The sequence below is a fragment of the Salvelinus alpinus genome, chromosome 32, assembly GCF_045679555.1.
Source record: "Salvelinus alpinus chromosome 32, SLU_Salpinus.1, whole genome shotgun sequence".
Classification (NCBI taxonomy): Eukaryota; Metazoa; Chordata; class Actinopteri; order Salmoniformes; family Salmonidae; genus Salvelinus; species Salvelinus alpinus.
The window spans coordinates 18099227-18123212 of NC_092117.1; the positions used below are offsets into that span (position 1 = coordinate 18099227).

General features: G+C 41.1%; 1 protein-coding gene across 2 annotated transcripts in view; it reads right to left on the reverse strand.

The window, feature by feature from the left end:
• Positions 1–23986, reverse strand: part of LOC139562210 (cGMP-dependent protein kinase 1-like) — a 189722-nt gene that overhangs the window by 32647 nt on the left and 133089 nt on the right. For both annotated transcript variants that reach the window (XM_071379678.1, XM_071379676.1), the window contains exons 5-7: positions 17097–17160; positions 8908–8985; positions 8083–8177 (exon numbers count right to left, since the gene is read on the reverse strand). In XM_071379678.1, the coding sequence (XP_071235779.1) occupies positions 8083–8177; positions 8908–8985; positions 17097–17160 (237 nt within the window). The remainder of the gene's footprint in view (positions 1–8082; positions 8178–8907; positions 8986–17096; positions 17161–23986) is intronic.

Below are 23986 nucleotides of genomic sequence, written 5' to 3' on the forward strand. Positions count from 1 at the left end.
AGATGACACAGATGCTACGCTACAGGACTGTTTTGCTAGCACAAACTGGAATATGTTCCGGGATTCATCCAATGGCAATGGTCCGCGCATACTTTGAGTACACGTACTGGTAATCCATCTGCTTTGTAAGTAGGAAAACCTGCAAAATCGGCAGTGTATCAAGTACTTGTTCTCCCCACTGTATATATATATAGGCAGGTCAGTTAAGAACAAATTTTTATTTTCAATGATGGCCTAGGAACAGTGGGTTAACGGCCTTGTTCAGGGGCAGAACGACAGATTTTTACCTTGTCAGCTCGGGGATTCAATCTTCCAACCTTTCGGTTACCACTCTAACCACTAGGCTACCTGCCGCCCCAGGTAATAAATATTGTCTCACCAGGGGTGATGGTCAGATTCGAGTTTAGGAATGAGCGTTACTCCGAGGCCTGTACTCTGGAGCGGGATCGATTTGGAGGTGGAGGATCCGTCATGGTCTGGGGCGGTGTGTCACAGCATCATCGGACTGAGCTTGTTGTCATTGCAGGCAATCTCAACGCTGTGCGTTACAGGGAAGACATCCTCCTCCCTCATGTAGTACAATTCCTGCAGGCTCATCCTGACATGACCCTCCAGCATGACAATGCCACCAGCCATACTGCTCATTCTGTGCGTGATTTCCTATAAGACAGGAATGTCAGCGTTCTGCCATTGCCAGCGAAGAGCCCGGATCTCAATCCCATTGAGCACGTCTGGGACCTGTGGGATTGGAGGGTGAGGGCTAGAGCCATTCCCCCCAGAAATGTCTGGGAACTTTGCAGGTGCCTTGGTGGAAGAGTGGGGTAACATCTCACAGCAAGAACTGGCAAATCTGGTGCAGTCCATGAGGAGGAGATGCACTGCAGTACTTAATGCAGCTGGTGGCCACACCAGATACTGACTGTTACTTTTGATTTTGACACCCTCTTTGTTCAGGGACACCTTATTCCATTTCTGTTAGTCACATGTCTGTGGAACTTGTTCAGGTTATGTCTCAGTTGTTGAATCTTGTTATGTTCATACAAATATTTACACATGTTAAGTTTGCTGGAAATAAACACAGTTGACAGTGAGAGGACGTTTCTTTTTTTGCTGAGTTTACTAGGCGGTGTCAGACGAAGGCCCCAAAAATTGTCAATGACTGCAGTCACCCAAGTCATAGACTGTTCTCTCTGCTACCGCACGGCAAGCTGTACCAGAGCGCCAAGTCTAGGACCAAAACACTCTTCTACCCCCAAGAAAAAAGACTGCTGAACAACTACACTATTCAAATGGCCACCCGGACTATTTACATTGAACACCACCCACCACCTCCTCACCCGGCTGCTACTCGCGGTTTATTATCTATGCATAGTCACATTACAAATTACCTTGATTAACCTGTACCCCCGCACATTGACTCAGTACCGCTACCCCCTGTATATAGCCTCGTTATTGTTATGTACATTTCCTTGTGAATAATTCCATTTTTTTTAACTTTAGTTAATTTAATAAATATTTTATTAACTCTATTTCTTGAACTGCATTGTTGGTTAAGGGCTTGTAAGTAAGCATTTCACAGTAATGTTGTATTCGGCGCATGTGACAAAAACAATTTGATTTGATTTGATTCACACAAAATCTATTTTGCTTTCTATCTCAGATAATGAGCAGAGCCCTTTCCTCTAAATGGTACATACACACAGAGACTGAGCTGCTAGCTGTGCTAATTTGCCTCATAAAAGGTGTACAGTTTTTGTATTATTTACACACCATGGTGATTTCCTTTCATTAAGACACCAACAACCCAATACAGCCGGTGTGTGGGATAGATAGATTCACTGTTAAAGGGGCAATCTGCAGTTGCTACATCCATTTTTGGACTTAAGTTAATGACGTGATACCCAATGATTCTTGAAGGATATAATTTATAAATGTCTTGTGAGTTTAGTTCAACTGCCATACCCCACCAGAACCCAAAATATAAGCTTGTTTTACTCCACTGTTTGTAAACTAAGTAAATGTAAACAAACACTTTATAGCCTCAAAACATGGTTACAACTATACTTTTTATATCATGGATGATGGTCAGTCCTTGAATCCATAGCTCTTTCTATGAATTTGATATCCAGCACCATCCCTCAGCTTTTTACAGAAACAGTGGCGGGGTTGGCTTTGTTATTGTTTAAACTCCAGATTGTCCATTTAAGTATTAGAGGGGGGTCTCCATCACATGCTCTCCTCTTCTCCTTTGGTTGACGGGGTAATGCTTTTGGCTGTCATATTGTTGATTTTGACAATAGCAGTTGGAAACTATTTCTGCTGTCTGTTAACCTCTGCAAACAATTGATTTACTCTGATCACCGCAGACCTTCACAATTGCTTGTAAACACACACAGAGCGAGAGAGCGAGAGAGAGAAGCTCTGAAATGTCCTTTAGAGCAGCACGGCAGAGACCCGGCCAGCGGTGTACATTTCCAGTCGAGCGTTTGAATTAAACTGGTAATTGGATGGTGATCTGGTGTCCCAAGGAGGGGTTATGAAAATACAGGCTGAGGTGGGACTTGAGACCAGCACCAATCATATTGTTTCCCTTCTCTGTCAACGATGTCACACTCTTTAAATAAGCTCTCATCCTCTACTGACCCTCCTATCAACCCACACACATGAACGCACACGCACAACACACACACTCCCCCGAAGCACAGCACACATCGTCTGAACTGTTGATGGATCTACACCTCAAATGGGAGTTCATACAAGAATGTGACATCAGATACTATGCTGCCCTATCGGGGACAACAACTATGTTTTGAGGTACCTCTGTTCCTAGAACTGCCAACAAGATTTATGTACATGATAGACTATAACCTAAGAGGAGAGTGGAACAATTTCTGTTTCACGTAAACACGCACGCGCATGAAAACATGTGCACAGGCAGACACACAGACACTCCAGTATCATTGCTAAGAGAACAGAATGTGATTTGCAAATATTGTAACAAAAGATCAAAGTCAGAGTCTTGAGATGTAGCGTGTCCTTCATCACACACATATAGAGTTTCATAAGCATCGACACACACCATTAACCTCTGATTAAAAACCTAGCTTGAAGCCCCCTGGTCAAAAGCATTCATTGAAGAAGCTGTGGTCTTTATTTCAATTTGGGAGGCATGCTTGACCATCAAAGCAAATGTTGTGTGGATCGCTTTTCTCAAGACGCCCCGAGACAAAGACTTGTTGGTAAATGGTTACAATAATAAGTGGGCACTGCGTCCTTCTGAGGATACATACAGATGGCCTTCTTAGATGTCCTTAGGGAGAATACAAGAGATAGAGAAAATAAACACGATTTTGAAGAAGGTTTTCCCTGTATCTTAAGAGTTATTTACAGCAAACAGACTTTCTAAACTCCTTAAAATATTATTCTGAAAGTGTCGCTATGACATATTATTTTAAATAGAAATCTGTACAGATTCTTCTTCTGGGAAAAGCTATGAATCCTATTGTAATCAAATGGGTCAGTCCAATCTACGGTATCATTAGCATGACCATCAGAAGAGTTGGATTAACATGACTCAAACACTCTCATTTCACAAAGGAATGTTTCACTCATTACTGTGAAATGTGGGACACTTTCTTTCCTTTATCTGTTTCACATATCGTCTTCCAATGGCAGCAGAGCTACAGTAGCCCTGTCCCATATGTCCCACATACATTTTAATGATGTCATCTTACATCTCTTATGTTCATTAGCTTCAGATAAGGAATAGACCATACTGTACTCAATTTGCTACACTGCATTTGCCATATAATTACCACCTTATGTATGCTGTATTAATATCAGACAATGATCTTATATAACTGTTTGTGTGAGAAATATGACACGCAACTGATGATCTAGACTGGTATATATCTCTAACTCCAAACGGGTAGAGATTTCTCAGTGAATTATTGCTTCCACAGTAATTGGTTGTCTGCATTACTTCTAATCAATACATCAATATGCATTGTAACTGTTTTGCTTCACACAGGTAAATAGAGCTCAATGGGGATTGTTCCTCATCCAGTTACCACAAGATGGTGCTAGCTACATCCCTTATTTTTTACTCACGTGCAGTGTGTGTGTGTGTGTGTGTGTGTGTGTGTGTGTGTGTGTGTGTGTGTGTGTGTGTGTGTGTGTGTGTGTGTGTGTAAGGGGGGATCTATGGAACATTTGGTTCCTCTTTTGCTATTATCAAACCCACCCAGGGCTGAAACGCACTGGAGACTAACCGGGTGATTCTCATGAAGCCAGTTTTAAACATGTCTGCAAATTGAGTTACAAAACCATGATCCATCTGCAAAAATCAACTACCATTCTGAGGACTAAGATGTCTAGTTCTCAGCAAAGTGTGTTATTTTAAATACATTTTACACTTTCGCCTGAGTTTTGTAAATTTTCACCCCACATTCTCATTACTGAAATGCGTCCGGATTATGTTCTCGGGTCATTTCATACAATTTTACTTTTGAAAAACGTAACTTATTTTAATAAAACACAAAATATGTTGTTGTAGTTTGTCCATAAATCATAAAAATTGTATACTAGTTGATAATATTTATTATGTACAAACAGTGTCTGTGGACATCTCATTAGGCAACACTTTTTCAAGTTCCTGTAAAAACTCCAATCAGTTTTTTTACAAAGTTTTATTCATCCATGATGCATCATCTAGAGGAGTAGTAGAGGTTAAGTTAAGGAAACTAGGCGTATGTCGCGTGTCACTACTTCACAGGAGAGCTGTTTGAACATAAACTTTTTAAAATGCGTTTTTTGTCAGAAATGCCTTCTCGAACATATGAACTTTCATGTGCCTTTAAAACAAACTTGTATGCCATGCTGCAAATACAAATACCATTTTTAAATTATGAACCTAGTTGGTTTAGCCACAGAAAAAGTGAGCAACCTTCCCGCTAGCCATGATTGGCTGAGATAATAAGTGGGCTGGACATGCCGAGAGATGAGTTTGGATTGGTCTGCCATATAGCATGCTTCTGTCTATTTGAGCTGGTCAGTATGTCTAGGTAATCCTCTCTAATGCAGGCTTAATTTTTTTTTTATTGCGTAGTAAAACGGCATAAGCCTAATATCAAGGTAAAGTGTACTGTTAGCTAGCTAACGTTAGCTGACTGGCTCACTAGCTAACGTTAAGTGTATGCTCTCAAATTTCTGGAGGACCAAGTTTTTAAATCAGTGGAATTCGAGGATGATAGCTAAGGAGAAGGAGAAAACACCTCTCTCCGGATTAAATCTTCAAACCAAGGGCAACCATGGCAACCCGACAGGAGACGCGTCCATCCATGATATATACGGGTAAGATAGCCTAGCTAGCTACATTTTCAGACATTACACGTTTCTAATTTTGACAGAAAGTGGTTTCATTTCAAGTTAAAGTGTACTGTTAGCTAGCTAACGTTAGCTGGCTCGCTAGCTAACGGTATGTGTATGATCTTATTATTCGTATCTCATAGCCACTTGACTAGTTATAGCCTAATGTTAGTTAACTAACATTGAACCTGGTTGGTTAGCTACCTGCAGATTCATTCAGGGTAGTAACGTAAACTCACGTAAACGCGTACATCGCCTTGGTCCGTACAATTGCCCTTATTTTAGCGCCCCAAAAACGTAATACTTCCAGATCAACTGTAATGTCAATACCATTGTAAAGCACAATTTCTCCCCTTTCCAACAAAATGAATTACATGACCTAAACACTACCCGTTTCTGCATAATTCAAGCAGGCAATGAGCCCCGTCGGGTATTTTTTTAAATGGCGGGTGGGGAAGCGAAACTAATGCGTGATAGTGAGAAGGACAGATGTCATGTGGAAAATTGCTTTTTTCACTCGATCTGTCCAACTTATCACCTTATCGCCTCTAAAATGTAAATAAAACACTATAAAGAGTTTATATAATGTGTCATTACATACATATTTAAAGGTTTGTGTCGGGTTTTTAGGGAAGTGCTAAAGTGATCTTAGAAGTAAACAGCGAGTTTGAGAATGATGATCTCACCTTACCCCTGTCACTGTCCATTTCTTGTTTTTAAACGATGAGAGAAGTGCTACACCTGGTGGAGAGAGATTGTTAGACAGAAATAGTTGCTTTATGCGTCCTGTACGTTACGACATGACACGTCAAGATGTAACGGAGGGTCAGTTTTTTTAAACTTTTCTCCAATACTATAGAGCCATTACCATGTCGATCAACGCTTGAATAGAAACCTAGTTCACACCCCCGATTTTGAAGTCAACACAGTCGCTACAGTCCCATTAGTTTTCTTTGTAGCCTCGTTTGAATGTCGCGGTTATGCACATTTGTACGGAATGGGGTGAGTTTACGTTAACGTCATGAGTTGGCATTATGATTCATTGTTTACCTAGCTAGCTAGCTAGCTACATGTCTTAACAAAAGACTCTCGTTTGAGTGTGCCAGAGAGCAGAATAACTGATGAATTTACGAACGCTGAACAGCCGTTGAATATGGCCGGTGTCAGTAAACATCGGCAAAAAAGCATCATTAAATTGTTGCCACCAGCACAGTTACAGTCACCAACGATCTGAATAACATGAAAACAGCCTAACCAGCTCTGCTAGAGTGAATCAAATGGTCAGAGTGGGGTGTTCTCTCATTTTGTCTGGAAGTAGCTAGCAAGCTAGCCAATGTTACCCAGTTAGCTTGGGTGCTTGACTGCCGTTGTGAGGTTAAAACGTTCGGATCAACCCTACTCATCGGCCAGAACTTCCAGTGTGTGCTCTGAACGCTCCGAGAGTGAAATATACAAACGGACAATCTGACAGCACAGTTGCAGTCACCAACGCTCTGCATAACATAACAGCCTAACCAGCTCTGCTAGGGCAAGTAATGTTCAGTGAGCTGTTCTCTCATTTGTGTCTGGAAGTAGCTGTGGGTGCTTGACTGCTGTTGTTTGTACAGAATGCTTGGATCAACACTTAAAGAGATGGGTGGGGCTAAAGCTTAAGGGGGTGTGAATGATGCTGAATGGGTGTAGACAAAGAAGAGCTCTCCAGTAGCAGTACCAAAACATTAAAAGTCAATTTTCTAAAAAGTGAGTTTACAAGTTTATCAACTTTCAAAGCAAAATTAATTTCCCATTATTCCTGTAGCGTATGATATACAATTTTGTAGCTCTGAGTCTCTACTTTAATCCAATATAAAAAACACAATTTCAAATAAGACTGACTTGAGCCGGTCGGTCACATATGCCTTCAGAATGAAGTTTTATTCTCAAACACCCCTTTTACCCCACTTGACCTTCTCATTACCGAAACAGCTAAAAAGCTCAAATTAGGGAAAAGGTCTGGTTTAATTTTATTATGTTTTATAATTTAATTTTACATATTTGTCTTTTCAGTGTTATGTTTAACTCAGGCCTTTTCATTAGAGGAGCAATGTTAAAAAATATATTAGAAATTGATTTGGGTATTCCTTTTTTGGAATGTTGCGGTAATGAGAATTTTGTGGAAATTGTGATAAAATGCATAATGTGATCAAAAAAACATAATAATCATTATGAAATAAAAGGTAATAAGGAATGAAAAGAAGGCTACGTCAGACATTGGGGTCCTTTGTACAGGTGAAGTTCATGAGTACATAACTACACATAAATACAATGAAGTACATACTGTAAGTACAGTCTTACCAAATACATTTGCGGACAATGATAATGATGCATTGGATTTATACAAGCACTTGCCAGGTTCTCAAGGTACTTCACAATGTGTCAGGGGGGAGATCACTCAGGCAATGTGATGCATGTGGTTTATTGGGGGTATGCACATAACAGATATTCTGGTCACAATTCTGATTTCATCCATTGCCACAGAGCACCTGCCTAGAAAGAGGAAGAGGAAAATAGAATGAAAGGGAGAGAGAGGGAGAGAGATGTGCAGGTAGAGAGAAAAATAAAGAGAAATGGAGGAAAGACAAGAAGGGATAGAGATAGATAAAGAGACAGAGAAAGAGAGGGGGCAGGGCAAAGAGTGGGAGATAGAAGTGTGAGTAGAGGGATTATCAGTCTTACCCATGCAGGGCCTTCTCTCCGAACCAGTCTCCTTTCTCCATGCTGCGGAGGTAGACAGGATCCCCGCTGGGCTTGTCTTCCCTGGTCACATTCACCTGGACAAAGGGGTGGGGTGCCACTTTAAATCCATAAGGGGGGAGTGAGCAGTTATACATTCTGAGAGAAGGGACCTATGGGACCATGAGCTGCACTGTAAGTACCTCAAACCCTTCTGTAATGGACATTTCTGTAACTGTATGGTTGACTAATCACTACATTATTCAACATCAAAGTGAGGTTAATGCAGAGCAGGGGTGATGGACATATCTGTGCATGCTAAATCTTTGTACATCTTTGATGGACATATTGGTGCTATGGTCTGTGAGGAACCACTAACCAGGTCATTAGCTAGCTGACAACTGAGCGATGGAGGTCCAGCAGAAATGGCCAAAGTGAAGATATAGAAGGTCGTTTGACTTAATTAAGGCTTCTATCTTCATTCATTAGAAGGTTCTATTCCGGTATGACATCACATCCACCAGAAATACATAGCTAAATCTGAGGGAAAGAGTGATAATTCAACTTTTAATATGATCTGGAAGACAAAAAGGGAAAGAAAGACCCAGGAAAAGAAACAAAGAGAGAGAGAGAGAGAGAGAGAGAGAGAGAGAGAGAGAGAGAGAGAGAGAGGTTTGTTCCACTAGTTGAGACAGATGGATACTGTACATCTTGATAATTTGAATGGGGTAAATCGTTGACCTTATTTGGCTTCCTGGCTGGGACAGAAGGTAACATGTCTGGCTGAGAGCCCTATATCAATAATGTTGATGATGATGAGGGTCTCACCATTCCCTTACTGACAATGAAGAAGGTGTCTCCCGTGGCTCCCTGTCTGACGATGTACTCTCCATCCTCATAGTGTGTCTGGAACCAAAGAGGAGAAGATAAGTGAGAAGGATGAGTCACCCAGGCACCTCTGTCTAATACCCACTTCACCCCAGGGTGAGACACCTTGAACACGTTGCATTGGTGAAAAGGTTTTCCCTCAGTATTGTATCTTAGTTGGGGTGCATAGTCCCCTGAAGCAACAATCTTTTGAAAGCACACACACATTCACACACATATAAGCACATAGGCACAGCCGCACGTGTATGTGCACGCACGCGCACGCACACATGCACGCTCCATATTCTTCACACTCTCATTTCCTGTGTTTTCTCTTGATTTGAAAGCCTCTCCTTGAACCTCATACACACACAGTGTGTTAACCTGTAAAGACAGGATTATGTGTAACACATTGCCATTTATCCAGGAAAAGATGGTTGAATGTGGTATGTGAGAGTGAGTATCGGGCCTTTGTAAGACAAAGCTGTGACATTTAACTTGTAGAGGGCTCAGCCGATCAATACACTGTGACCAATGTGCCACACCAGACCAACTAAACACACTGCCCATGGAAACAGATGCTGACCTTTGTATATTATGGTCATCCAATCTCAAAACATAGAGGTTACATTGTCTTCTTGTTGTTCAGTCTAGCAGTCAAATCCTGGGTGGTGTTCTAGCGACCTGCCCCAATATACCTGTTAGCAACAGGGTTTAGATGTGTGCGTTTTTTTCCTCGTCCATCTAGACACACTATCCCATAATGAAAAGCCAAAACAGGTTTTTAGAAATGTTAGCAAATTTATAAAAAAAATCCCAAACTGAAATATCACATTTACATAAGTATTCAGACCATTTACTCTGTACTTTGTTGAAGCATCATTGGCAGCGATGACAGCCTCGAGTCTTCTTGTGTAACCATCTGCGCTGAAGGACGGGAAGCAAGTTCAGGGAGTGAGTGTTTTAATAAAAATAAATGGAACATAATACAAAACAAGAACCTCGAACAACGCACAGACATGAAACAGAAAAAATGACGTCTGGGGAAAGAAGTAAAGGAAGTGACATATATAGGGCAGGTAATCATGGAAGTGATGGAGTCTGACGACGCACAGGTGCGCATAACGATGGAGACAGGTGTGCGCCATAACGAGCAGCCTGGTGACCTAGAGGCCGGAGAGGGAGCACACTTGACAGTACCCCCTCCCCGACATGCGGCTCCAGCCGCAGGAAGCCGACCAAAATGAAGATCCCGGGAAACAGGAGCGGACCGGTCACCTCTGCAGAGGTGCAGGAAACCCGTCAATCTGGCTGAGACGCAGGAGCATGGCAACCTCGAGCGCCGGAGAGAAAACATAACTGACGGTCCCCCTCCCCGGCGCGTTGGGCACTAGCCGCAGGACACCAACCCAAGGGACGATCCCGGGGATCAGGAGCGGACTGGTCACCCCCGCTGAAGCGCGGGAACCTGCCGCCGGCTGGGATGCAGGAACCTGACAGACCGGCTGAGGCAGGGGAGCCTGGCGATCCGGTTGAGGCATGAGAGCCTGACAAGAGTGGAAGCAGGGGAGCCTGTCGATCCGGCTGAGGTATGAAAGCCTGTAACGGCTCCAGAACCCACGTCATTCCCACTGACACAAAAAAATAAAAAATAACACTCCCTGATGCTTCCCTTGGGTGAGGCGTCATTCTGTAACGATGTGTGCTGAGAGTCAGGAAGCAACTTCAGGGAGTGAGTGTTTTAATAAAAATAAACGGAACATAATACAAAACAAGAACCTCGAACAACGCACAGACATGAAACAGAAACAATGACGTCTGGGGAAAGAACCAAAGGAAGTGACATACAGTGGGGAGAACAAGTATTTGATACACTGCCGATTTTGCAGGTTTTCCTACTTACAAAGCATGTAGAGGTCTGTAATTTTTATCATAGGTACACTTCAACTGTGAGAGACAGAATCTAAAACAGAAATCCAGAAAATCACATTGTATGATTTTTAAGTAATTAATTTGCATTTTATTGCATGACATAAGTATTTGATACATCAGAAAAGCAGAACTTCATATTTGGTACAGAAACCTTTGTTTACAATTACAGAGATCATACGTTTCCTGTAGTTCTTGACCAGGTTTGCACACACTGCAGCAGGGGTTTTTGGCCCACTCCTCCATACAGACCTTCTCCGGATCCGTTAGGTTTCGGGGCTGTCGCTGGGCAATACGGACTTTCAGCTCCCTCCAAAGATTTTCTATTGGGTTCAGGTCTGGAGACTGGCTAGGCCACTCCAGTACCTTGAGATGCTTCTTACGGAGCCACTCCTTAGTTGCCCTGGCTGTATGTTTCGGGTCGTTGTCATGCTGGAAGACCCAGTCACGACCCATCTTCAATGCTCTTACTGAGGGAAGGAGGTTGTTGGCCAAGATCTCGCGATACATGGCCCCATCCATCCTCCCCTCAATACGGTGCAGTCATCCTGTCCCCTTTGCAGAAAAGCATCCCCAAAGAATGATGTTTCTACCTCCATGCTTCACGGTTGGGATGGTGTTCTTGGGGTTGTACTCATCCTTCTTCTTCCTCCAAACAGGGCGAGTGGAGTTTAGACCAAAAAGCTATATTTTTGTCTCATCAGACCACATGACCTTCTTCCATTCCTCCTCTCGATCATCCAGATGGTCATTGGCAAACTTCAGACGGGCCTGGACATGCGCTGGCTTGAGCAGGGGGACCTTGCATGCGCTGCAGGATTTTAATCCATGACGGCGTAGTGTGTTACTAATGGTTTTCTTTGAGACTGTGGTCCCAGCTCTCTTCAGGTCATTGACCAGGTCCTGCCGTGTAGTTCTGGGCTGATCCCTCACCTTCCTCATGATCATTGATGCCCCACGAGTTGAGATCTTGCATGGAGCCCCAGACCGAGGGTGATTGACCGTCGTCTTGAACTTCTTCCATTTTCTAATAATTGCGCCAACAATTGTTGTCTTCTCACCAAGCTGCTTGCCTATTGTCCTGTAGCCCATCCCAGCCTTGTCTACAATTTTATCCCTGATGTCCTTACACAGCTCTCTGGTCTTGGCCATTGTGGAGAGGTTGGAGTCTGTTTGATTGAGTGTGTGGACAGGTGTCTTTTATACAGGTAACGAGTTCAAACAGGTGCAGTTAATACAGGTAATGAGTGGAGAACAGGAGGGCTTCTTAAAGAACAACTAACAGGTCTGTGAGAGCCGGAATTCTTACTGGTTGGTAGGTAATCAAATACTTATGTCATGCAATAAAATGCAAATTAATTACTTAAAAATCATACAATGTGATTTTCTGGATTTTTGTTTTAGATTCCGTCTCTCACAGTTGAAGTGTACCTATGATAAAAAATGACAGACCTCTACATGCTTTGTAAGTAGGAAAACCTGCAAAATCGGCAGTGTATCAAATACTTGTTCTCCCCACTGTATATAGGGCAGGTAATCATGGAAGTGATGGAGTCTGACGACGCACAGGTGCGCATAACGATGGAGACAGGTGTACGCCATAACGAGCAGCCTGGTGAACTAGAAGCCGGAGAGGGAGCACACGTGACATCTTGTGTATGACGCTACAAGCTTGGCATACCTGTATTTGTTGAGTTTCTCCCATGCTTCTCCGCAGATCCTCTCAAGCTCTTTCAGGTTGGATGGGGAGCATCACTGCACAGCTATTTTCAGTTCTCTCCAGAGATGTTTGATCGGGTTCAAGTCCCGGGCTCTTGCTGGGCAATTCAAGGACATTCAGAGACTTGTCCCAAACCCACCCAAGGATTGTCTTGGCTGTGTGCTTAGGGTTGTTGTCCTGTTGGAAAGTGAACCTTCATCCCAGTCTGAGGTCCTGAGCACTTTGTATTGGGTTTTCATCAAGGATCTCTCAGTGCTTTGCTCCATTCATCTTTCCCTCGATCCTGACTAGTCTACCAGTCCCTGCAGCTGAAAAACATCCCCACAGAATGATGCTGCCACCACCATGCTTCACCGTAGGGTTGGTGCCAGGTTTTCTCCAGACGGGACGCTTGGCATTCAGGCCAAATAGTTCAATCTTGGTTTCATCAGACAAAAGAATCTTGTTTCTCAAGGTCTGAGAGTCTTTAGGTGCCTTTTGGCCAACACCAAGTGGGCTGTCATGTGCCTTTTACTGAGGAGTGTCTGGCCACTCTACCATAAAGGCCTGATTGGTGGAGTGCTGCAGAGATGGTTGTCCTTCTCGAAGGTTCTCCCATCTCCACAGAGGAACTGGAACTCTGTCAGAGTGACCATCACCTCCCTGACCAAGGCCCTTCTCCCTTGATTGCTCAGTATGTCCGGGCAGCCAGCCCTAGGAATAGTTTTGGTGGTGCCAAACTTCTTCCATACAAGAATGATGGAGGTCACAGTGTTCTTGGGGACCTTCAATGCTGCAGACATTTTTTTGTACCCTTCCCCAGATCTGTGCCTTGACAAAATCCTGTCTTGGAGCTCTACGGACAATTCCTTTGACCTCATGGCTAGATTCTTGCACTGTCAACTGTGAGACCTTATATAGACAGGTGTATGCCTTTACAAATCATGTCCAATCAAGTTGTAAAAACATCTCAAGGATGCACCTGAGCTCAATTTCAAGTCTCATAGCAAAGGGTCTGAATACTTATGTAAATAAGGTATTTCTATTTTTTTTATTTTATAAATTTGCAAACATCTATAAAAACCTGTTTTCACTTTGTCATTATGGGGTATTTCCACAAAATGTGGAAAAAGGAAGAGGTCTGAATACTTTCCGAATGCACTGTATGTCTCAGTCTATCTCAGACAAATCAATAAGACAGCACCTGATTGACATTAGAATGAACAGTACTTTGGTGAATACAACATAGTATTGAATGGCACAGAGGGGCTCTCACAAACATAATGTTAACATGTTATTTTGGTTTGTGTTTGGCAGTCAGTGTATGTCCCAAGCATTAGTCAGATGGTCTGTTCTTTTTTAAATGCATTGATTCATTTTACGAGTGCAGTCACAAAGGTTCTCATTTTCTACGACAAGGCAAGCGATATACAAACATTGAATAACATGCAAAAACAATAGTATAGCTTTAAAATGAACTTTAACTTTTAGTTGGTACTCATCCCGGATCCGGGAGCACCCCCCACAGTAAAAAAGCTGACTAGCATAGCCTAGCATAGCGTCACAAGTAAATACAAGCATCTAAATATCATTAAATCACAAGTCCAAGACACCAGATGAAAGATACAGATCTTGTGAATCCAGCCATCATTTCTGATTTTTAAAATGTTTTACAGGGAAGACACAATATGTAAATCTATTAGCTAACCACGATAGCAAAAGACACAACTTTTTTTTCTCCACCATTTTTTTCCTGCATGGGCAGCTATCACAATTTCGACTAAATAAAGATATATATAGCCACTAACCAAGAAACAACTTCATAAGATGACAGTCTGATAACATATTTATGGTATAGGATAAGTTTTTTTAGAAAAATGTGCATTTGTCAGGTATAAATCACATTTCTACATTGCAGCTGCAATCTGAAATAGCGTTGGAAGCAGCCGGAATAATTACAGAGACCGACGTCAATTACCAAAATACTCATCCTAAACATTTCTGAAAAATACACAGCATACAGCAATCGAAAGACACAGATCTTGTGAATCCAGACAATGTTTCAGATTTTCTAAGTGTTTTACAGGGAAGACACAATATGTAAATCTATTAGCTAACCACGATAGCAAAAGACACCACTTTTTTTCTCCACCATTTTTTTCCTGCATCAGTAGCTATCACTAATTCGACTAAATAAAGATATATATAGCCACTAACCAAGAAACAACTTCATAAGATGACAGTCTGATAACATATTCATGGTATAGGATAGTTTTTTTTTGAAAAATGTGCATATTTCAGGTATAAATCACATTTCTACATTGCAGCTGCAATCTGAAATAGCGTTGGAAGCAGCCGGAATAATTACAGAGACCGACGTCAATTACCAAAATACTCATCCTAAAACATTTCTGAAAAATACACAGCATACAGCAATCGAAAGACACAGATCTTGTGAATCCAGGCAATGTTTCAGATTTTCTAAGTGTTTTACAGCGAAAACACAATATATCGTTATATTAGCATACCACATGAGCTAACATCACCCAGCATTGAATCAAGCCAAAAGGGTCGATAACGTTATCGCCACCAAAATATATTAATTTTTTCACTAACCTTCTCAGAATTCTTCAGATGACAGTCCTGTAACATCATATTACACAATGCATATAGAGTTTGTTCGAAAATGTGCATATTTAGCATCAAAAATCTTGGTTATGCAATGTAATCTGTCAAAACATGGCATGCATTCGGGCCGGCGCCATCTTGGAAAGGCACCTATGATTACGATTATTTATCGATTAGATTGACTAAAAAAATACAGGTTGGACAGCTAATGAAAGATGCATTGGTTATTAATGCAACCGCTGATTTAGATTTTTAAAATTAACGTTACAAGACATACATTGTGAGTTACAGCCAGACTAGTGCCGCAAAAAATGGCCGACAACTGCGTTTAAATTTTTCCACATAAATACGGAATAAAATCATAAATAACTCTTACTTTTGGACGAGCTTCCATCAGTATCTTGGGCAATGTGTCCTTTGTCCAAAAGTATCGTTGCTTTGTTGTAAAACGACCTCCTCAACTTCAGAACTAGCAGCTAACGATAGCTTCACGGCACACACATGCCCAAATCGTCAAACGCAATACTAAGGAAATTCAGAAAAATAGCAATATACTCGCATGAACTGATATAAATCGGTTTCAAATAACTTCGTTATGATGTTTCTAACACCTATATCGAACTAAATCACAGACGGATAGATCTCTGATCAATAACGAGAGCTTTTGAGCATGCGATTCTGATGTCCTCCCTTGCGTCCTGGCGAGCGTCAAAAGGAAGGGTCATCTCACTCCACTCCCTTTTATAAACTCTGACAAACACCTAGAGACACCATTCCACTTCTCATTGGTTACTGACATCCAGGGGAAGGCGGGTGCAGTTCATGTCAAGCCATAGGGCACACACAGAGTTTTCAACTGATCCGAGATCAGAGACTATTTTTCAGAGCTTCGCATGTCCTGTCATGAGTTTCGCTGTAGAAAGAGTTCTGGTTCACCCACAGACATAATTCAAACGGTTTTAGAAACTAGAGATTGTTTTCTATCCAATAGTAATAATAATATGCATATTGTACGAGCAAGAATTGAGTATGAGGCAGTTTAATTTGGAGACGATAAATGCTAACGTTGAAACAGCACCCCCTATATTGAGAAAAGTTAATGATTGTGTGTCATGTATTCATTCTCTTGAAAGAGAGGTCAATATTTATGTTGAAAGAAACGGAATGGAATAGGAAAAACCTTAAGTTGTAGAGAGTGCATAGATTTTCATAGTTTAGCATAATTGATAGATTTTTCTGTCCTTGTGAAGTGAACACTTTATGGCCAAAATTGGGACCACTTCCTGGTCATTATCTGAACACACACACACACAGAAATGCAAATGCTACAGGCTTCTAAAAGCCTGCAGCACAAAATAAATGTAAAAAGCAGTGTGCAGCCAAAGTAAAACTGGAGAACATATCAAAGGGAAAAGGATAACACATAGTATAAATGGAGCTCAGAAGTGTAGTGCCAAAAAAATCATTGCTATTGCAATGTCAAAAGAAAACATATAACCTTTTACAAAACCACCAGAAGTCTGAAATAATTCAGAGAGGAAACCTAAACAAAAAAGGTAAACCAGAGAACCGGTACAATATATACATTCCTCTGGGCAAAAGTGGTGATCTGACCATCTTTTGACTGGTGAGATTCCTTCAAGAATTTCAATTAGTCCTTCAAGAATTTCAATTATATTTCAATTGTATGTGTTGTCAGATCACATACAAGTACATCAACACCATACCCAGTTGCTCAGAACTCTCAAACCTCCTCTGCCTTCAGCATAGCAAGAACATCCTCAACCCGTAGGCATCCATTATCCATTCACGCAATGCACTTTTGTTTCCATAGAAATGTGTATCCTTGGCGAACACATTTGTGTACATAAATGGCTTTCAACGGAGGACCTACCTCCTCAAGGACATCAGCCAGCTTGCTTAGTATCTCCTCCGGAAGTTCATGGAACGTTGGAACACTGCAGGAAGAAAAGAGTCAGGAAGTCAAGGAAGAATAGGGATCCACAATGCTACAGGGCATTGACGCTAATAGACATATACACTGAGTATACAAAACATGACATAGACTGACCAGGTGAATCCAGGTGAAAGCTATGATCCCATACTGATGTCACCAGTTAAACCCATTCAATCAGTCTAGATGAAGGGTAAAAGATTTAAACGCCTTTGAATGGGCTATGGTAGTAGGTGCTAGGCGCACCGGGTTTGAGTGTCATGAACTGCAACGGTGCTGGGTTTTTCACGCTCAACAGTTTCCAGTGTGTATCTAGAATGGTCTACCACCCAAAAGACATCCAGCCAACTTGACAAAACTGTGGGAAGAATTGGAGTCAACAAGGGCCAGCATCCCTGTAGAATCCATGCCCTGACGAAATGAGGCTGTTCTGAGGGCAAAAGTGGGTGCAACTCAATAATATTAGGAAGGTGTTGCTAATGTTTTGTACACTCAGTATACATTGAACAGAAGGTCATGTAATATCGGCAGCTACAGTCAATAGGTTAGCCTGAATAGAGTTTCTGTTATTACACTCGCTCAGTTTTCTTAACGTTGGTGAAAGTATAATCCAGAAATGAACCTATATAAATACACTACACATATACTATGTGTGGTATTCTGTATGCGTACACACACACACACACACACACACACACACACACACACACACACACACACACACACACACACACACACACACACACACACACACACACACACACACACACACACACACTCTGAGGTTGAAGAGGCTTGATGTTTGTTCTGTGCGTTTCCTTGCAGTCCTCTGAATCCTAAATCCTATCTGCTCGTTATCGACATGGACTAAAGAAAACTGGCCAATGTTTATCAGAGGGGAGAGAAAAATAGCACCCAGGCATTGGAACAAAGGCTTTTATCTCTCCATATCATCTCTCTGTTTCTCCATCTCCAACTCCCTCTCGTTTTCCATGCTTTATTAAAGTAATCTGAACCATCTCGCCCCAGCACTGACTCCTGGTGCTGGGACCCTGGCCAGAAAATGGCTTGTCAGATAGCTCCCTACTATGGGAAACATATGTGACTTTAGGCCCCGAGCCGTGAAACAATTCCGGCAAACAAAAAGCCTCTGTTATGGAAAGTTCTGCATCTAACGACTTAATTGGGTTGTAATAAAATGGTACATTTGATCATCATGTTGTTAGGTTCAAAACTGTTAAAGTGGAATAGGATGGTGTTTACATGTGTCTTTGTGTGTGTGTGAGGGTTTGCATGCACGTGGCTTAGACTCCAGTCTTCTAAAATGGGACTGTGAACCATCTGAACTCGAGTGCCACAGTCCCGCTGATTTTCATTCCCCCCGGCCCTTAATTGATCAATTAAGCTAATTGATTTGCTGGAAAGTGGGTTACCCAGGTGTTATCAATCTCTAATTGAATGGCAACGATGAAAAAGGGTAGGGGTCAATTAAAGGAAGTAAACTGAAATGCCACCTATGTTCAACAATTTCTCCATAAACTGAAAAGGAAGCTAATTATTATTTTTTGAATTCTATTTTTCACTTCCAAATCACTTCCTGAATTGACTGACTTCAATTCTAATTGGCAAAAACCCTGGATGAAAAGCAGCCGTCACTCCAGGACCAGAACTACACCCTCCTGCTAACAAACTAGAACTTCTTGGCTCCTGGACCCTGTCAGCTCAGATAATCCCTACCATTGTGTGGCTGAGTTGTCGTAGTGCTGCTGCAAATGTACATTGTCCCAGGGGCGTTGGCAGTCATGATTTAAGTAACCTAATTTAACTCCGCTGAATGCCTCTGTCAATCATACGCTGTAATCATGTGCCTAAGAACCTATACTGTTCGCACTGAGGCGGTATGCCCCAGTAGGAGGTCCATTTGGGGGCAACTCACCCTGCACTGCATCAGCTCAAACATAAATATCACTGTCATTTCTACCTCTGATAAGCCTCCCAGTAAAATCTAATCAAATCAAACTTTATTTGTCACATGCGCTGAATACAACAAGTGTACACCTTACAGTGAAATGCTTACTTTCAAGCCCTTAACCAACAGTTCAGTTCAAGAAGAGTTAAGAAAAGATTTACCCAATAAACTAAAGTAAAAGATAAGGTAATTTGTACATGTAGGTAGGGGTGAAGTGACTATGCATAGATAATAAACAGTGAGTAGCAGCATTGTACAAAACAAATGGGGGGGGGGGGTCAATGTAATAGTCCGGTGGCCATTTGATCAATTGTTCAGCAGTCTTATGGCTTGGGGGTAGAAGCTGTTAAAGAGCCTTTTGCTCCTAGACTTGGCACTCCGGTAAGGCTTGCAGTGCGGTAGCAGAGAAAACAGTCTATGACTTGGGTGACTGGAGTCTCTGACAATTTTACTGGCTTTCCTCTGACACCGCCTATTATATAGGTTCTGGATGGCAGGAAGCGTGGCCCCAGTGATGTACTGGGCCGTACGCACTGCAAAGCAATACAAACTATCAAAAATTCCAGGAAAGTGCTAAAAATAGCCCACATTAACTTCTTTGGGACTGGGGGGCAGTATTGAGCAGCTTGGATGAATAAGGTGCCCAGAGTAAACTGCCTGCTACTCATGCCCAGAAGCTAGAATATGCAAATAATTAGTAGATTTGGATAGAAAATACTCTGAAGTTTCTAAAACTGTTTGAATGATGTCTGTGAGTATAACAGAACTCATATGGCAAGCAAAAACCTGAGAAAAAATCCAACCAGGAAGTGGGAAATCTGAGGTTGGTAGTTTTTCAAGTCATACTCCCACGGCTGTGCCCAGGCTCCTTTGCTGTCCAAAATTTCCTCCCATGTCCAGGAGTCCGTGTTCCCACGCTGCTTGGTCCTTTGTTGGTGGGTGATTCTGTAACGATTTTCCTCCTCTTCAGACGAGGAGTATGAAGGATCGGACCAATACGCAGCGTGGTAAGTGTCCATGATAGTTTAAAACCTGATGAGGACAGGGGGTGCTGTTTTCACTTTTGGGGAAAATCGTATCCAATTTAAACGGCCTCGTACTCAATTCTTGCTCGTACAATATGCATATTATTATTACTATTGGATAGAAAACACTCTCTAGTTTCTAAAACCGTTTGAATTTTGTCTGTGGGTAAAACACAACTCATTTGGCAGCACACTTTGTGACCAGGAAGTGGAAAGTCTGAAATCTATCTTCTGTTCAAGTGACTGCCTATAAATGGGCATGAGACGTATGACTATACGTGCACGTCATACACCTTCACCCGGATGTCAAGAGGAAGTGAGAGGAAAAATGAGTTGATTATCTCTGTCTGATGTTGAATAAACCATCTTGGAACAACGTGTCCCCCATTTTCTGTTGTCTGTAAGGCGCGTGGGGGGACCTGTTATTGCCTACTGGAAACCTGTCGTGATGGGCGAATATGAGCTCCGGCTTTGAATTTATTTGATACATGTTACAATATCATCCTAAAGTATGTTTTTTCAATATAGATTCATTAGATTATTGAACGTTATTCGGGACGTTCGGCGTGTTGCGTTGTTCGACTTTGTTGACGTTGGAGAGCTTAGCGCTGCATGGCCAGTGTGCTTGCTAATTCAAGAGGGAAAGAGTTCGTTCTGAATCCAAGCAACGACGGTTCTGGACAAAGGACCCCTTATACAACATTCTGATAGAATATCAGCAAAAGTAGGAACCATTTTGTGATGCTATTTCATATATCTGTCGAACTGTGTACTAGTAGCTTTGCGCTCAGGTTTTGGTTATTCCCTTACCATAACTAAGTCTTATGTCGTAATGAAGATATTTTTAGAATTCTAACACTGCGATTGCATTAAGAACTAATGGATCTATCGTTTCCTATACAACATGTATTTTTTTGTAATGTTTATGAATAGCTATTTGGTCAGAATAGGTGAGAGTCTAATAGAAATATCTGCACATTCTGGGAAAAAGATGCTACGTTAGCACGTTATGCTACGTTATGCTACGTTGTATAACCACGGATTTCAGCTCTAAATATGCACATTTTCGAACAAAACATAAGTGTATGTATAACCTGATGTTACAGGACTGTCATCTGAGGAAGGTTTATGAAGGTTAGTGAAATGTAATATCTTTTGCTGGTTTATTCGCTAACGCTAACGTGCCTATTGCTATCGCTAACGTGCCTTGATGAATGAATGCGGTAGTGTGGTAGGCTATTGTAGTAAGCTAATATAATGCTATATTGTGTTTTCGCTGTAAAACACTTAGAAAATCTGAAATATTGGCTGTATTCACAAGATCTTTGTCTTTCATTTTCTATACACCATGTATTTTTCAGAAATGTTTTATGATGAGTATTTCGGTATGTCACGTTGGTGTCTGTAATTATTCTGGCTGCTTTCGGTGCAATTTCTGATTGTAGCCGCAATGTAAACTATGATTTATACCTGAAATATGCACATTTTTCGAACAAAACATAGATTTATTGTATAACATGTTATAAGACTGTCATCTGATTAAGTTGTTTCTTGGTTTCTTTGGTTTGTTCTAGGTTAGTTTGGTTGATTTTGTGCATGCTACCTGTGCTGTGAAAAAAAATTCTGTGCTTTTTTCTATTTGTTGGTGAGCTAACATAAATATATATTGTGTTTTCCCTGTAAAACATTTTAAAAAATCGGACATGTTGGCTGGATTCACAAGATGTGTATCTTTCATTAGCTGTATTGGACTTGTTAATGTGTGAAAGTTAAATATTTCTAAAAAAATATTTTTTGAATTTCCCGCTCTGCCTTTTCAGTGGAATGTGGGAGACAGGTATGTGGGAGACCTGTCCTAGACAGGTTAACTTTTACTGCCTCAGAAACCCGGATCCGGGAGCACCCCCCACCCCCCACACACTGATTAGCATAGATAGCATAGCTTCAGAAGTAGATAGTAGCATCTAAATATCATTAAATCACAAGTCCAAGACACCAGATGAAAGATACAGATCTTGTGAATAAAGCCACCATTTCAGATTTTTAAAATGTTTTACAGGGAAGACAAAATATGTAAATCTATTAGCTAAACACGTTAGCAAAATACACCACTATTCTAACTCCATCAGTTTCTTACTCCTTCAGGTGCTATCACCAATTCGGCTCAACTAAGATATTGATAGCCAATAACCTATAAAAAAAACCATCAGATGACAGTCTGATAACATATTCATGGTATAGGATAGTTTTTGTTAGAAAAAAGTGCATATTTCAGGTAGAAATCACAGTTTACAATTGCACCGACCATCACAAATCCACTAGAATTACTAGATAGAGCAACGTGTATGACCAATTTACTCATCATAAAACATTTCATAAGAATAGACAAAACATAGCAATGGAAAGACCCAGATCTTGTGATTCCAGACAATATTTCAGATTTTCTAAGCGTTTTACAGCGAAAACACAATAAATCGATAAGTTAGCATACTACATGTGAAAACGTTACCAGAGCATCGATTCCAGCCAAAGAGCGCTATAACGTAATCACCGCCAAAAGATATTAATTTTTTCACTAACCTTCTCAGAATTCTTCCGATGACACTCCTGTAACATCATTTTACAACATACATATACAGTTTGTTCGAAAAGGTGCATATTTAGCCATACAAAACCGTGGTTACACAATGAAAATACTAGGAAATCAAGCCTCAATATGTCTGACGTCATCTATCAGAGTGATCTAGTTTAATTAAAAGCTAATCATATACTTGACTAAAAAATACAGGGTTGACAGGAATCGAAAGACAAATTAGTTCTTAATGCAACCGCTGATTTACATTTTTAAAATTATCCTTACTTTTCAATACAGGGTTGGCCAAGTGAAGCTATACAAAACAAAATGGCGATATATGCGTTTAAAATATTTCGACAGAAACACGGTTTATCATATTAAATATTGCTTACTTTGAGCTGATCTTCCATCATATTCTTGGGCAATGTATCCTTTCTATGTTATAAACGTCTTTTGGTCGATAGATGTCCTCTGTCCTTCGAAATGTCCATCACCAACGACCGACACCCTAAAGCGTGTCCAAACTTTCAGAGTGCACGACAAAGAAATTCCTCAAAATCGCACTAAACGGATATAAATTGATATAAAACGGTTAAAATTCACTACATTATGATGTTTTTAACAACTATAACGACTGAAAACATGACCGGAGAAATACTGCTGGTTAGAAAACGATTTGGAACGAGGCAGGTCCGATGGCCTTCACGCTTGAGGCGCACGTTGAGAAAGAGGGGTCTCTGTACATTTTTGTCATTTATAATGGCTGTGAACGTCCCATCGACTTCATTGAAAACGTGATGACGTACAGACACCCAGAGGAAGACGTAGGTAGTGTCGGTTTCTTCATAGCATTCACTGTGGCCTTATAAACAGACCCCAGATCAGAGGTAAAAATTTCTGAAATCTGAACCCTGTCATGAAAAGTGCTGTAGAAATTGTTCTGTACCACTCAGAGACAAAATTTCAACTCCTATAGAAACTATAGACTGTTTTCTATCCAATAATAACAATAATATGCATATTGTACGATCAAGAATTGAGTACGAGGCAGTTTAATTTGGAAATGTAAAAAAAAAAATAATGCTAACAGCTCCCCCTATTGACAAAAGGTTAATAAAACTGAACACGACAAAATACAAAAATAACAAAGTGAATGATAATGAAAACCGAAACAGTCCTGAAATGTGAAACAAACACTAACACAGGAAACAACCACCCACAAACACAGGTGGGAACAGGCTACCTAAATATGATTCTCAAT